Here is a 16,259-nt window from a genome sequence, read left to right on the forward strand (position 1 = left end):
ATTCACACTTAAATTGTACCTTGTAGCTTAGCTTCCATTTGGGGTTTGTTTGGTAAACTGCCACATAACTTTGGACTTCTCTATTTAAAAAAAAAAAAAAAGAGGAACCTTTGAAAGAAGTTCCTAAAACACAATTTGGGCCCTTGAGATGTAGCTAGCCCTGGTCTTAGAAAACTTAAGTAAATAAAAAGATTGTTATTCCAAATGAGAAGTAAAATATTGCCTTCCATTTGCTAGGCATCTCCATACTTAAATTCATACTGACTTATTTTTCCTAGATCCATCTACTTGACTCTTTAACTGGAATTCCCAGGAGTTGGTCTCTGGAGACTTTCTTAGGTCCCTAGCAACTGTCTGATATCTCACTCTCCTCCCCACCCAGCAGAATTAAAGGAAAAATGTGTACCATAAACAGAGTCTTAAATCTTGTCCTAAAATATTGATAATGACAATATCAAAAGGCCAGCTGAGTCTTGGTCCTCTTGCATTAAACAAGCAGACTTGAAATTTCTTATAACACTGCAAACACTCTATAGGTCATAGGCATCTTAAGTCACACCATATAAAATAAAGTATTTTTAGCTTTTTCTTAAGGAAAGGTCAGCAGTACCAGAATTATACTTCCTTTTATAGTTAATTTTATATGGGAAAGGGATTTTTTTAAGAATCTGGAATTTCCCCTTGCATTTTCCATTTATGACCAATTTATAAAACCTTGAAGGTATCAGGGCTGACATGTAGGCAGTCTCTTTCTGGGTTTTGCTGGGAAGTCAACAAGTCTATGTGCAGTGGTATGAGAAGCAAAGATGCTTTCTGGGATCCTTGGGCAGTGATAAAATGGCTCCCCAATGATGAGACACTGTGGGCTAAGAGGTAGATTCCATGATAGCACACTGGCCACCACGGCATACTCAAGCCTGAGAAATGGGGTATGAGGAGTAGGAGGAGCCCCAAACAGCTTTCCAGGAGCTTTCCACAGCACCTGACCAGGTAACCACAGAATGGGCCACTTCAGAGCCTCCAGGCCACACATTCTTTGTCAAGCCCCAACATACCTCCAGGAAGGCGCTCCATGGCTCTGAAGTTAGTTAGAGTTCTATTCTGGCACCAAATGGGACCCATCCAGGAGCTTCCCATCCCCAGAGAAATAAGTACCCTGAAACAATGGGAATCAATCGGACTGTCTCATTTTTTTTTTTTTACTTAAAACAACAATTTGGGAATTAAACATTGTCAACACAGATATAAATAGAAAGAAAACTTAAGGGGCGGTATTTCATTCTAGAACCAGATGCTCTTTCCTGCTTTTCAAGTTGTGAGTGTTTGGTGAAGGATCCCATGGTTTGGAGAAGGCAGAAGAGGCTTGGGATGAGGCCTCTGCAGAAGGGGTCACCCCTGAAACGCGACTGGTTATCTGCCGCAAAGCCTATCTCCTCACTAAAAGCCTGTGGTTAGATTAATGCTAGCATTTGAACATCTGCTCAGGCCTGCTGGTGGGCAGTCAGGGAAGGAATGTGTCTTCTGTTTATCTCTTTCGTGGCAGAAATGTTCATCACAGAAAGACTGAGCTCCCTGTTTCAAGCAGCCCAGAAGCAGTATGGAGTAAGGTCTGTGTACAAAGACTCCTAAATAAAGACTAGACCCTGTGTCAGTCAATAGGTTCATCAGTTTCTTTGATTTGATAGCAGGAGCAGATCTTGCTGGATTGTTCCAAGAAGGAGGTTGGCCACCCCCATTGCGTTATCTCCCAGGAATGCAGTTAGAGTCATGTCTCCTCCTTGACGGTTTAGACCTCAGTAAATTACCAAGGTCTTGACCCAAGAGATGAAAAGTCCTAAGTGATTTTTTTTTCAGTCTCCTATCTAAAAATGTGTTTACATTTCTTGAACTCTGGCTGACTGGTTCATTCTTCTGGTGTTACAAGAACTTCCCTTATGCATTAGAATTTATAAGTTTCATTTCGGAGAGACCCACAGTTCTTTTCCAAGCCACAGTGAAGTGAACCTTATCGCAATACAATTCTGCCGGGCTGGATTTGTCCATAGGATGGATCACAGCCAGGCAGCTGTGATGTGGCAAGCTCAGGCATAGCTAATGGAGGCAGTGTGAGGTGGAGGAACAGCACAAAGCAAAAGTCAGGACATCTGGGTGCCAGTTCCTGGTCCTATACTGTTTCAAGACCTGGATGTGAGCCTATTGTATGCCAGCCACTCACTGGGCCTCAGTTTCCCCCAAGCTAATTCAATAATGTTAAGGTAACCAAGCACTAGTGGCTCACCCTGTAATCCTAGCTACTCAGGAGGCCAAAATCTGAGAATTCTGATTCAAAGCCAGTCTTTGAAGGAAAGCCCGTGAAATTCTTATCTCCACCAATTAACCACCTAAACTCAGAAGTAAATCTGTGGCTTAAAGTGGTAGAATGCTAGCTAGCCTTGAGCAAAAAAAAACTCAGGGACAGAGCCCAGGCTCTGAGTTCAAGCCCCACAACCTGGTGAGGGTTGGGGGTGGGGAGGAAATATAGAACCACGCACAGCTGTGGGCTCTTAAAGAGATATTGAGAAGCACAAAGATGTGAGCACTGAGAGGGGCATTGGCAGCTCACACCTGTAATTCTAGCGACTCAGGAGGCTAAGATCTGAGGATAGCTGTTAGAAGCCAGATAGGGCAGGAAACTCCAGGAGACTCTTATCTCCAATGATCCACAAAAAAAAGCCTGAAATGGAGCTGTGGCTCAAGTGGTAGAGCACTAGCCTAGAGTACAAAGAAGCTCAGGGGCAGCACCCAGGCCCTGAGTTCAAGCCCCACAACCGACAAAAAAGAAAAAAAAAAAAAGATGTGAGCACTGATCCCATAGAAGAGACTAAAATCTTTGTCACCAGAGCCATGTGCTTAGCTAACTCTGTTTCTCAAATAAGCCTTCCTTTATAAACATTACAGTTACTTGCTTTGGAGGAACACTGAAAAGCCCTACCCCCTTCAGTGGCACGGTACTTTAGAATCAAACAATCTTGAACTTATAGACTAGCATGGGTGAATGAGCCTATATTGTGAGTCCCAGCTTCCACACCTACAGAGCACAATACTAATCACAACTACAGAGCGGAGTCACAGTACCATAGGCCAATGCCATGTCAGTGCCCCTGTGGCTGCTTCATAATGCCCATTTATTTTCTCCCACACCTTCTTTGTTTCATGGTCCCACCCATCCTGTTGCCCCTCCACATTATAAGGGAGAAGGGAAATCTCTGATCTCTCTCCTCTCCCCCCTCTCTCTTTCTCTCTCTCTCTCTCTCTGCCTGCAGAAACATTTTCCTACTTCAGCGAAGTGCAATCATACAAAATTTATATTCAACAGCATCAGCAGCTTTTTTTCCATCAATATTTCCTTTTTAATTTCAGCTTTATCTGAATTTTAACAGCATGAAGAACTTACTTTTGTCCTTTTTGAAAAGCAACCAAAACAAGAAATGCCTAAATTTAAGTATTTTTATAGCAATGTATTTAACACAATGTTTAGATTATGCTTGTAGAGGTTATGAGTGTTATTCAATGAGTAAACGTGAATATCATAGGTTTGTGTGCGTTTATAATCTTATATACATGAGAATTTGGTGTGTATGTGAATAGTACATACAAAAATTCATGAAACCTAGATCTGATGACCTATATCCTTTTTCTCTTTGATTTTCATCATAGCAAACACTGAGTCCAGAACCAATCTTCACATGAGTCTTTATGAGGCTTCACCTTTGATCCAAACAACAGAGAAGCAGGTACAATATTGACTCTGAATGTGCAGTGCTGGGAATCAAGACTCTTAGGTTCTTATCTGTTTGCTGTGTGACTCTAGGTAAGATTCTACATCTCTCTGGCCCTCATTTACCTAATCAGTAGAAGGAGAGAAGAATTTACTTATAAAGTATATCACAGAGGTCTTCTAGGCTTGGAAGTTCTTAACTCTGTTGGAACTGTATTGCTGGGTTGTGAGTATGAAGAAGCAAAGCAGGCCTGGCCTAGATTTCTGCAAAGTCATAAGGATATAAGGATGAGGAAAGTTATCAGCCATGGAGGTAGAATGTATTTTCATTACTAAAGGGGAGAAGAAGAAGAAAAAAACTAATCAAGGAGAAAATGCAAAAATAATCATGAAGAAGAAGAGGGGAAAACACTTCATCTGGATGGGTTGGAAATGTCTATTAGTAGTTCAAAGACATCTGTGTAGAAATATTTATAAGTTTGATCCTTCGTTGGTAGCTCCGAGGCTGTCTCCAGATTCTCCCTAGAGAGACATCTCGGGGAAATTCCTCGAGCTGAATCCACAGACTCAGAGCACTTGAAGCAAAGCAACTAGAGGCTTAAGGGGACTCAGGTCTCTCAGTGCTGTGTAACCGCGGCCAGGCTATATCACTAATTCTCCCTTTGCTCTAACTTCCTGTCACTGCCTAGCTTTCCTCTCTGTCGTGAACTCCTTAAAAACGATAATAGAAACTGAGCGCCGGTGGCTCATCCCTATAATCCTAGCTACTCAGGAAGCTGAGGATTGCGGTTCAAAACCAGCTCATGAGACTCTTATCTCCAAGAAACCACTCAGAAAACCAGAAGGGGTGCTGTGGCTCAAGTGGTAGAACGCTAGCCTTGAGCTGAAGAGCTGAGGGACAGCGCCCAGGCCCAGAGTTCAAGCCCCACGACCAAGAACAACAACAACAAAAACCAGAACAACAACAACAAAAAAAAAAAAACCTATAATAGAAATGGAGTTGTTTTTAATCTGGGTGTCTGAACTGAGTTCTAAAACAGGAGCTGCCCTGTCACTGTTAGAACCCAAACCTGGATCAGGTCTCTTTTGATGTAAAACATAGCTTGGGCCACCCCTCTCTACTGAGAAACCACAGAAACAACACCTACTTTTGTTTTTCCAATGCATTTTTGTGTTTGTTTTTCTGGTGCTGGCCCTAAGCTTGAACTCAAGGCCTGGACCCTGTCCCTGAGGTTTTTCTCTCAAGGCTAGTGCTCTACCACTTGAGCCACAATGCCATATCTGCCTTTTCCTGAGTAGTTTATTGGATATAAGAGTCTCAGGGACTTTTCTGCTAGGGCTTCCAACCGCGATCCTCAGATCTCAGTCTCTTGAGTAGCTAGGCTTACAGACGTGAGCCACCAGCACCTGGCTTAATGCATATTTTGAAGGGACTCTTTATAAGAGATCTAGAAGGGGGGGGGGGAGCAGTTATTGGAGATAAGAGTCTCAGACTTCCCAGCCCAGGCTGGCTTTGAACCAAGATCCTCAGCTATCAGCCTCCTGAGTAGCTAAGACTACAGGCATGAGCCATAGGTGCCAGGCATAGAGGCTTTTTTTTTTTTTTTGGTAATAAGTCAATTTTGGCAATCCACAGTCCAATTCAAATGCTTCCTGTACCTTGAAAACACTCCAAGTTCAGAAAGCCCATGGCTACATCTGAGGAGACTTTATATCACCTGCAATCAATGAATGACTCAGCAATGTCAAAATAAGCCCTAGACAAACCTAGCACCCCAAAAGAGCCTAGAAATTGGGCCTTAAACTCTAATCCTGAGTTGTCTTGCTGTGGACAGCATGCTTACTCTGATACTTCATGGGCCTTTGTGAAATTAAGGGGGAAAAGGCAGGATGGGGGTCCAGAGAGCCACCAGAACCAGTTGACTCATTTAAGTCACATAGTCTTAATTCCTTTACAATGAGTAGCAAAGAGAAATCATTTGAAGGAAAATCTAGTAAGCCCCACTAGCCCCTGAAACCAGAGAACGCAGGGGAGAGGAGGTGCAGTGCTTCCCAGCCTCCCTCACCCTGCCCCTTCCTTCTCCAGGCTAATGACCCTTTATTAGATTAATCACTGACTCCAATTTTAACTACTTCCTACTCCACGTAAATGACTAATTTCATGTTTACCATAAACCATCTGGAAAGGATTTAGAAACAAATTTCTGCCCTTCAGACTTGAGTTACCTACCTTGATGGGCCATTGGCAAAATGCTGTGGACTCTGCTGCCCTGAAGCAGGGAAGGAGAGCACACAAAATTGGTTTTCATCAGCCACAGCACTTCTTTTCTGCCCTGCTTTCTTTCTCCAGGGACTCGGCCTGCCTGTCCCCCACCCCCACCCTCCCCCTCCCACCCCCTCCTTGGGTCTGGCCATATTATCCATCCTACCACTTGAAATACGATGTTTTTAGCACAGTGCTAGCCCAGAGGGAAAGAATCTCAAATCGGGAATATTTTGGCATCTCCACCACCCCGTAAGAAGAAGTCACAGGAGCAAACTGGGAAACTGATCCTGACCTGTTATGTAGGTGGTGGAGAGAGAGCTCGACCCGGCTCTGCAGACGGGGTCACTCCCGGTCACTCAGGTCTGCGGGCAGCCTCGGGCGCCCCCTACTGGCGGGACCGAACTCCTCCGCTCGGCGTCCTCGCCCCTCCTGGGGGCGGGCAGGGTGAGGGTCCCGTCTCCAGGTCACACCTCTGGGACGCGCGAAAGGTGAGCAGACACCCCCACACACACGTCTTAGATCCCCGCCCCCTCTCACCTGACCCGAGGGTCAGGAATCCTTCAGTGAAATGAGAGCAGCAGCTGCCATCAGCAACTTCTAGGAGTTGGAAGAGGGGGTTAAGCGGCGAGAGAGGGGGGCGGGGGGAAGAAAACTACAAGGGGAAGTGTGGAGATGAAAAGAGCGAGGAAAAAAGGAAAAAGAGACAAGCAGACATGTTTCAACTCCAAGCTCCCATTTCCTCTTTCAAATGAACTGCCTCCCCACTGTGAACAGAATCAAGTATTTATGAAGGCATTTTTTGCATATTAATAGCTGGAGCCTGCCAGTTCTGAAGTCCTAAAGGTACCAAGCCCGTTTTCTTCTTCTTCTTTTAATGCAGGTCCTTCTCACTCCGCTCAGAATTTGGTATTCCCCTTCAGATTTATTTCCCCTCTGCCTGTGGCTCCTCCCCAGGCCCTCCATTTGATTAAGAGAAATTAGTTCCTAGGATACCTTCAGAGACCCAGAGCTGCTCTTCCCTCTGTGGGTCCTGACATCAATCGCCAGCGAGCTTCCTCTTCCCCAGGGCCTTGTCTGCAAAGAGGCTGCAGGTTGGATGAGGTGACCAGGCCCTAAAACGAGTGTTTAAATTGCAAATGAAAATTCCAGGAGGAAATATTAACATATTGATGCAGTACAGGAAGAAACTTTAAAAAAAAAAGTAAAATAATTTCATTAAGTTTAGCAGTATTGTAACAGTACTTGGTAAAGCTTATATTCAATTTTAAAAGAAAAACTTTGGGAACTAGAAAAAAATAATGAAAACAAGCCCATATATGGTGGTTCATGCCTGCAGTCTTAGCTACTTGGGAGGCAGGGATGGAAAGGATTATAGTTTGAGGCCAGCCCAAGGTGGAGGGGGGGGGGGGTGCTCCTGAGAACTCTATCTCAACCACTGAAAGCCTGGATTCCAAGATAGATATATAGATATAGATACAAAACATTTTCCTAGGTCTCCAAGAGGCACAAATAAGAGGATTAAAGTCCAGACTATCCTGGGCATACATTTGAGACCCTATCTCAAAAATAACCAAAACAAGCTGGGCACCAGTGGCACATGCTTGTAATCCTAGCTACTCGGGAAGCTGAGATCTGAGGATAATGGTTCAAAGCCAGCCTGGGCAGGAAAGTCCATGAGACTCTTATCTCCAATTAACCACCAAAAAACCAGAAGTGGTGCTGTGGCTCAAGTGGTAGAGCACTAGCCTTGAACACAAAGAGGCTGAGGAACAATGCCCAGACCCTGAGTTCAAACCCCAGGACTTGCAAATAAATAAATAAATAACCAAAGCAAAAATAGTTGGAGGTGACGCTCAGGAGAAAGAGTACCTCACACCTGCCTAGCAAAAGGAAGACCTTGATTTCAAATCTCAGTACCATAAAAAACTATAAACAATTAATACAAGCATATTAATAGGAAAATAATATAAAACAATACTCATCCTGAGTAGCAATATAAAAAAGTATTCATATTCACTGATTCAGTATTTCTGACTTCTGAAAACCTATCCAAAGGAAATAATTCCACAGAGCAAAAGTGACTATGTCCATAGCCATATTCTCTATAACACAGAAAAATGGAAACAGCTTACCATTCTAACATAGTAATGATTATGACAAAGGTTTAATTCAGGCATGAAAAACAAGGATTTTTAAGCCAAGTACCAGAGGCCCACACCTATAAATATAGCTACTCAGGAGTCTGAGATCAGGAGTGTAGAAATTCAAAGCCAGGCTGGCACCTGTGGCTCACACCTGTAATCTAGCTACTCAGGAGGCTGAGATCTATCTCAAGATCCCAGTTCAAAGCCAGCCTGGGCAGGAACATCCATGAGACTCTTACTTCCAGTTAACCCACCAGAAAACTGGAAGTGGTGCTGTGGCTCAAGTGGTAGAGTGCCCAGGCTGAGTTCAAGACCCACAATCGACAAATTAATATACAACATCAGGTTTTATTCGGTTGCTCAGTTTCATTCAACTGTCTTCTGAATTTACCTTTCAGGTGTTTCAACACTTTTCAACATTTTATCCTTCTGACTAAGACAGAGAGATCATAAATTTGCCTATCATTGGGAAAAGTTTGGTCTCAAGTATGAAAGTGTCTTGTGTCCGTCTGGGTGGGTGGGTGTCAGCTTGGGATAAGAGGAGCCCTCAGGCCCATTGGTTGGTTTACAGAGTTGTCCAGGCAGAGATTGTCAGTGAAGAGCTTTAAAGAACAAGCTACAACCTTAATGAGATTTCCCAGGAGTCATTGCATCTCTTTGTTTAAAACCAGAAAGCAAGCTCCACCGAACTTCACCTAGTCAATTCCCCCTTTGTTCAAGCCACCTCCAGCCTAGAGAGAGCAAACACCCTTTCTTTCTCTCAAGCTTTATCTTGTGTTTTGTGTCGGTGCTTTGTGGGGATTAGGACTTCACTAGTGTCCTACAAATCCTGTTACATTTCAATCCCATCTCTATTCCTCAAGTCACAAAGCCACTTCTATGTCCCCTATCCTATCTCTGGAGCTTGCATCTCCTGAGTTGGCTGCAGCATAAATTCATACTCGGGTTCATGTGTCTAAATATTCTTTCTAGATTCCAAAGACTCATTTGTAATCCTAGTGTGGTAGGATCTGGGGAGAAGAAAACACATGTGTGTGCCTGTTTGAGGATTTCACAGATGGCATTCATGTCTCTTTTCTGACTTCCTCTTTCAGGACAATAGACCCACACATGCACTTGTGTAAAAGGTTTAATGTAATCTTTTGTTTCAGTGTCTCACTAAGCCATCCCAAGCCCTGACTGTGATTCACCCCTGCAAAACAGTTATCTAAAAGAACCACCTACTGAGCATTAGACCGGTCTCTTATCCTGCTTAATTCACCCGTATATCTCTTGTGTCTAGCACAGTCCTGGGTATATGGATGAAGCACACAAAATATTGTCGAATAATTTTCTTCTGGAGAAAGACTGTAATCTTCAGAAGTTCATCATTCACAGGAGAGTTTACAATCGTCACAGGAGGAGATGCTCCTGTTTTCTCTTCAGTGATAATAAGGTTCAGCTGGCATTTCCTTCACAGTTCATTCAGTATTTAGGTACTGCCCGTTGTTGGTTGCCAGTTGGTACTTGGTATTTCATTCTCTGGTAAAACTTTAAGTCTCATGCAGACTACCTGGAGATCTCAGTGATGCTAAGTAGTATTGACTGTAGCATGGATAACCAAAAGTAAATTTCTGTTTCCCATTCAGAGAGAAGGGCCCTGTGTGCCCCAACTGTCTTCCATCTACTCTCCTTCTAGACACAGTCTCCCTCACCCACTCCCCACTTAATAAATAGGACTTCATTCAAAGGCTTTTCTTTTTGTCAGTCGTGGTTTGAACTCAGGGCCTGGGCACTGCACCTGAGCTCTTTTGCACAAGGCTAGTGCTCTACCACTTTGAGCCACAGTGTCACTTCTAGTTTTCTGGTGGCTAATGCTAAGAGTCTCGTGGACTTTCCTGCCTAGGTTAGCTTTGAACCAGGATCCTCAGATCTCAGCCTTCTAAACAAATTTCATCTTCTGGTGCCGGCTTATCCACAGAACTACTTTATCTGCCCTCAAGTTCCCTAGATCATTTAAGGATGATTTCCTGAAAGGGTTTGATTTTGATTGCAACATCAAAACTTTTATTGATTGACTTTTCACAACTGTTATTCCAATGAATCTGTATTTATTGATCTGTTGGTTGTTAGCAATATAACATCTTCCTACTTATTCCTTTTTTCTTTTTCCTTTCTTTTCTTTCTTTCTTTATTTTGTAGGTCTTAGTGCCTGAACTCCGGGCCTGGGCACCGTCCCTCAGCTCTTCAGCTCAAGGCTACTACTCTACCACTTGAGCCACAGCACCACTTCTTGCTTTTTTTGCTTATGTGGTGCTGAGGAATAGAACCCAGGGCCTCATGCATGCAAGGCAAGCACTCTACCACTGAGCCCCCTCCCAACCCCTCCTTTTTTTTATTATGAACAATGTCAAACATATATAAAAATAAACAGAATAGTAGAGTACACCTTCTTGTACCTATCCAACGTATTAATGGCTGTCTCCCTGTTATCTTGGGAGGGTTTGAGTAGTAGAAAATAACCGCCAGTGGTTTTGAGGTTTATGTACATGGGTTAAGAATCTCTTCCTTAATCCTTTAACAGTCCTGTGGTGGCTCCAGTTATTATTTCCATCTTACACAAGAGGAAATAGATATCAGAATCAGGAGGATGCCATTCACACATGAGATGTGGACTTACAAAGAGACCTAGGATCTGGGGACCCCATATAGCCTTACTTAGATCCAGTCTACTTCCTTACTGGCTGTATGTTGTTAAGTAAGTTTGTTTATCCTCATTGAGACTCAGTTTCTGTCATGGGTAAAGGATAATATTTCCCCTTGAGTTCATGACAAAGATTAGGTGAGGCATAATAAAATAGGACTCAGCACTTGCAGGTATTATTAGTGTTCAAACATGGAAAAAAAAGAAAAGTCAAAAAGCAGGAGTAATTGGAAGGAAGACTACAAGCCAATCTATCCACCTCACCCCACCCCTGCCCCCGACTCCCCACCCCTTTCTCTGGTTTCAAGCATCTTCCAAGCCGGCTGGAATGTATACCTTTGTTCACTGCTTAAAATTCTGCCCATTAGAGACATTCCTTGAGGTCTCTCATAACCCACTGTGATTTCTTTTTCTCGTTTAAGTAATTGTTTTCCATCTCTCCCTAAGAGAACAAGCCTGGCTGTCTAGGAAGGCAAGGAACATGGAGCCTGGAGCACCAGATCACTCAGGGAGTGTCACTACTCCAATACAGCTAGGTTCCAGCCTAAACACAGCCACAAACCTCTCACAGGGGCAGAGCCGATCACTCATTTGGCTCAAAAGTTTTCTCCTGCAGCTCACACTAAGCCAGATAAACAATGATTTTGTTGTGTCAACAAATCACTTAATTAAATTGAGAACAATATCAATTCGAATCCATGGATAAGACTTAACCTTCAAATAGTAGAAACTCTGGAGTTAATGCATCCCAGGTTTCACTATTCAATATCTCTTTGAGAAGAGCCATGAGATGAGCCCTATTTTCTGAGTAGGGAAACTGAGGCACAGAAAGTTTAGTGAGTAAACAAGTCACCCCTCACAAAGGCTAAGGTTGCTGTGTTGCTGTCCCTGCCCCTTACCCTCCGCCATGGTTGCTAGTTACCGGGCTAATTTGCTAAACACTCCGGAGAATATAAAATCTCCTTTTATGGAGTTAAAGTGTAAAATAAAAAGTTAATGAAGAAAGAAATGCTTAATAGGAGAACAAGAAATTTCTTCCCTGGCTAAAACACCGACCATCTCTCTACCAGGCCTACTGGTGAAACTTTCCTGAGATAATCCATTCAGATATTTTGCTGGTACCAATTTATCCTTAGAACACACAAAAAAATGACCCAGAGTCAGGCTCTGATAGCTCATGCCTGTAATACTAGCTACTCAGGAGGATGAGATCTAAGGATCCAGGCTCAAAGCTAGCCCAGGCAGGAAAGTCCAGGAGACTCTTATCTCCTGTAGCTCAAGTGGTAGAATGCTAGCCTTGAGCAAAACAGCTCAGGGACAGCACCCAGAGTTCAAGTCCCATGATGGACAAAAAGGAAAAAAAAAAGGTGAGCGAGGACCTCTGGTGAGTGAGATGGGCAGAATGAATCCAGATGACCAGCACAGGGACTGCTGGCACAGTCTTTGTGGAAAGAAGCAAGCAGTTACATACAGGCAGGCTGGATGGTTGAGATCTCGAGGTCCCCTGTGGCACTCTGCCCTGGAGAGCTCTTCCTCTCACAGGCTAGGGGAACAGAGACAGTCTTTAGAGGAGAGCCCTGGGGGCTGGTGGAAGTGGGGGGGGGGGGCAGTCAGCCTTGCTGTGGGCTCCAGATTAGCCTGAGGTTGATACATGGGCCAGGCCCGCAGGGCTTCTCCAGGCAGCTTGGTCAGAGAAGCTAGTCATGTTCCACACAGCTAGCTTTCCCCAATTCTACTGCAATTTTAGGGTGCATAGGCTGCCTTGAGAACAAATAATTGGCCCAAGAAGGCTGAACACTAGGAAAGCAGTCAGGCCCTTAGCTCTAGGCAGGAATGGTCATTTCCAGAATTCAGTCTGGGATGGCTTGGGAGGGAAGGAAGGAGCTCAAATCCCAGCCCTACTTCTCCCCCATTCCCAGTGACTAAATCTCTCCAGTCGCCCTGCCCTACCAGGACTGGGGGAGCCCACAGGAGAAGTGGGAGACTGAGTCCCAGCCAAGGCGGGGAGGGGTGCCTAGTCAGAAAAAGAAGCAACTCTTTTCCATTCGAATGTCCTGTGTGCACCGAGGTTTGAGGTGATAACGTGAAGACCCTCTGTCAGGGTTTCAGCAAAGGCCTCCCAGCAGCACTGAGATAATGGCTGGAGTATTCCCCAGCACAGCAGATCCCTCCGGCTGCTTTCTACCCTCCCCACTCGCCCCAGCTCAGCTTGCCCACAGGTTCCCAGAGACTCTTGGCAGTGCAATGGCTCTTGGGGAGAAAGAAGTTGTGAGCTGCGTGGGAGGCAGTTAGACTGCCAGCCTGTGTTGCAGCCTCCTTAATGAGGGACAAGATCTCTCCTTGGAGCCATTAAGCGGCAGCTACAAAGGTGGGGAACCCCAATTAGAAAGGAGTGGGAGACATCAGGAGGAGGCCCAGAGGAATGTCTTCAGGACAGATCCTTGCCTTTGGGGACTTTGGGGACCATGCGTGTCACAGTAGCTGCTTGGCTTCAGAATCTCATCTCCTTAGCCATGCCAAGACCACTTGTAGAGCTAACTCATGGTAGTGACCCGTCAAAATAAGCAAAGTGAAAAGAGGAGGAAAAAATTACAGGGGAAAAGGTTTTTCCCTGGGTCTGCAGCTCAGATACTATGATCCAACACTAAGCAAGAAAATGATAAATTATTTACTTAATTTTAATGATACCCGCTTTAAGTGTTGCTGTATTTGTCCCATGGTTATTTGCATACAGCCCATATCTCAATTGAATAGCATTAAGTTTACAGCCTGGATTTTCCAATGCTCCCTCGGTTAGAGTGTAAGATTAGCTCTTGAATTCATTAGCAGTCATCTCCTTTTAAATGTCAGATAGCTATTTAAATGCCAGGCACTTATGAAATGCCTCCTGTGCAATTCAAATCAGCTTTACCAAATTAACTCATTAATCTTTATTGTTTCTTTTACTAAACAGAAAGGCTTCCAGGTGTTTTAAGCTGAATATTAAAAATACTGTATAGGTGTACACTATAGATGAAACATTTTTTTATTCACATCAATTTGTACAAAGCAAGGGATGGCTTTAGATTTTCTGCTAAACGTGTCATCTTTTCCATTCGCTATTGAGTCGTCCCCACTAAAGTGTAGACAAAAACAAAACCAATTAAAACTGTAGGCAGGGCAGGGAATATGGCTTAGTGGTTAAGTGTTTGCCTAGCATGCATGAGGCCCTAGGTTCAATTCCTTGGTACCACATAAGATTAATAAAATAAAAGGAAAAATAACCATTAAATTAAAAAAAAACAACTGTAGGCATCTCTGCTTTCTTCCAGTCCTCTTTTTCCCATTTTCCTCCCTTCCATTTAGCCTTGTATTTTCTTCTCTTTCCTACACTTTTAGAGTCCTTGGCCCTTGGGTATCCTGCTGTCTTTGCCCTCAACATGCTCAAGAGATTCGAGTGTCAGTTTTGATTACTGTACTCTGGTAACAGAAGGGATCTCACAATGCCAAAGATGGAGCCCAGACTTTCAGGGAAGAGCAGGCTAAGAATCAGAAAGCCTCCTTTCCAAAGAGTTCCTGCTTGAGTTTACCCTCCAAACAATCAGATCACAATAATGTAGACTGCTAAAGACCAATATCTTTATCTTGGGCTGGCTCATTCCCTCACTCCTCCCCACAACGTTTCGGCACTGGGGCTTAAACTGAGGCCCACTTGCCTTTTTCACTCAAGGATGGTTTTCTACTACTTGAGCCATAGTTCTACTTCCAAGTTTTTGTTAATGAATTGGAGATAAGAGTCCCTTTTTTTTTGTCATTCGTGGGGGCTGAACTCGGCCTGGGCACTGTCCCTCAGCTTTTCAGCTCCAGGCTAGCTCTCTACCACTTGAACCACAGTACCCTTCCAGGTTTTTTTTTTGCTTATGTGGTGCTGAGGAATCAAACCCAGGGTCTCATGCATGCAAGGCAAGCACTCTACCACTGAGCCAACTTCCCAGCCCAATAAGAATTTCTTATCTGACTTCAAACCTTGACCCTCACAGCTCAGCCTTCTGAGTAGCTAGGATTATAGGCATGAGCTATCAGTGCTCAGCTGATTGGCTCCTTCCAGTCATCTAGTCTTGGCTCCAATGTCACTTCCTCAGAGAGATCTTCCCTGACTACCCCAGAAAGTCACCCATTTCCGATCATCCTTTATTAGGAATGATAAATTTGATGATCAAGTGGATCCCCTCATTCCTCATCTTCCCTGACCACCTGACCAGCAAGTCACTCATTCCTCTCAATTCCCATCACCACCCCCATCCTCTATCACTATTGCAGCATCTCATAGCTGAGTCGCCATCTAAAATCATCCTTCTTAGTCAAGTGCTTATTTGCTGACACATGGTAAGGTACTCGATAAATACCAGTTTCATGACTAAATAGAAACCACCCAAGCACATGACTTGCTTTCCTGGATTCAACTTTCTGTCTTCTATCAATAACTCAGAATCCTCTGTGTTTAATCTTTTCTTTCCTCCTATCTCCCAAACTCCTTCTCCCTATCATTTATTTTTCTAGAACTCTTAAAAATGATAATAAGCAAAATCATAACTGTGCTGTAGAGATTTCACCGAAAACATCTCACTAAGTAGAATTACTGGCCCTTAACGTGAAGAATTGTTATAGAAAAAGATTTACGGAGGAGGCAACAATGCTTGATAAGAAATGTACTCATTACCTTGCCCATGTAATTGTAACCCCTCTGTATAGTATTTTCACAATAAAAAAATTTTTTTTAAAGAAAAAGATTTACAGGTCAACTTTTCTCAAAACCCCCCAACTCCCCACTTCAGTCAGCACCATTTAAGGAGTTAAAATGATTCCAAGCATTGGAACTGGTCTTGGCTGTGTTTTTTGTCCTCCAGCCTAATACAAAATCTTCCTTGGGGATAATGGTGAAATACTGATAATTAAATCAGTAGTATCTGATTTCTGTTTATTCCATCCATGTTTCATGCAAGACTGTAGAATCTAGGAAGATCAGAATGCTCTGTCTGACTCAAGCTTGGACCAAAGGTTTCCATTTGATCTAGAAGAGAGCAAGGGGATGTCTGCCTGAGAAGCTAATCTGATATATGGCTGAGATGACAAAAAACTGGCTACGTATTCATAAAAAAAAATCCTTATCTCTAGCCACATTTCAAAACAAAGGAAAAGGGTGTGGGTGTTCATTGGAATGATGGCTGCTTGTGGTAACCCACCAACTGTTAATTCCTCTTGAATGCTTACAAGTAATAGAAATGTTATGGGAAGGAGAGTTTATGGCTGCCCAGAGAGACAGACAGACATCTGAGAGTTAGTCTCTTAGAAAATATGGAGATGATCAAGTCCCCACCCAGGGTGATCTCATAGCAGACTAATGTATATGACCCCCAAAAGTCAAGTCTG

At 43.7% G+C, this 16,259-nt stretch overlaps 1 protein-coding gene across 1 annotated transcript in view; it reads left to right on the plus strand.

The window, feature by feature from the left end:
• Positions 1 to 16,259, plus strand: part of Kiaa2012 (KIAA2012 ortholog) — a 111,579-nt gene that overhangs the window by 57,063 nt on the left and 38,257 nt on the right. Inside the window, exon 13 of the mRNA XM_013015155.1 lies at positions 3,713 to 3,773. Within this exon, the coding sequence (XP_012870609.1) occupies positions 3,713 to 3,773 (61 nt within the window). The remainder of the gene's footprint in view (positions 1 to 3,712; positions 3,774 to 16,259) is intronic.

This window comes from Dipodomys ordii, unplaced genomic scaffold, assembly GCF_000151885.1.
Source record: "Dipodomys ordii isolate 6190 unplaced genomic scaffold, Dord_2.0 Scaffold1, whole genome shotgun sequence".
Lineage (NCBI taxonomy): Eukaryota > Metazoa > Chordata > Mammalia > Rodentia > Heteromyidae > Dipodomys > Dipodomys ordii.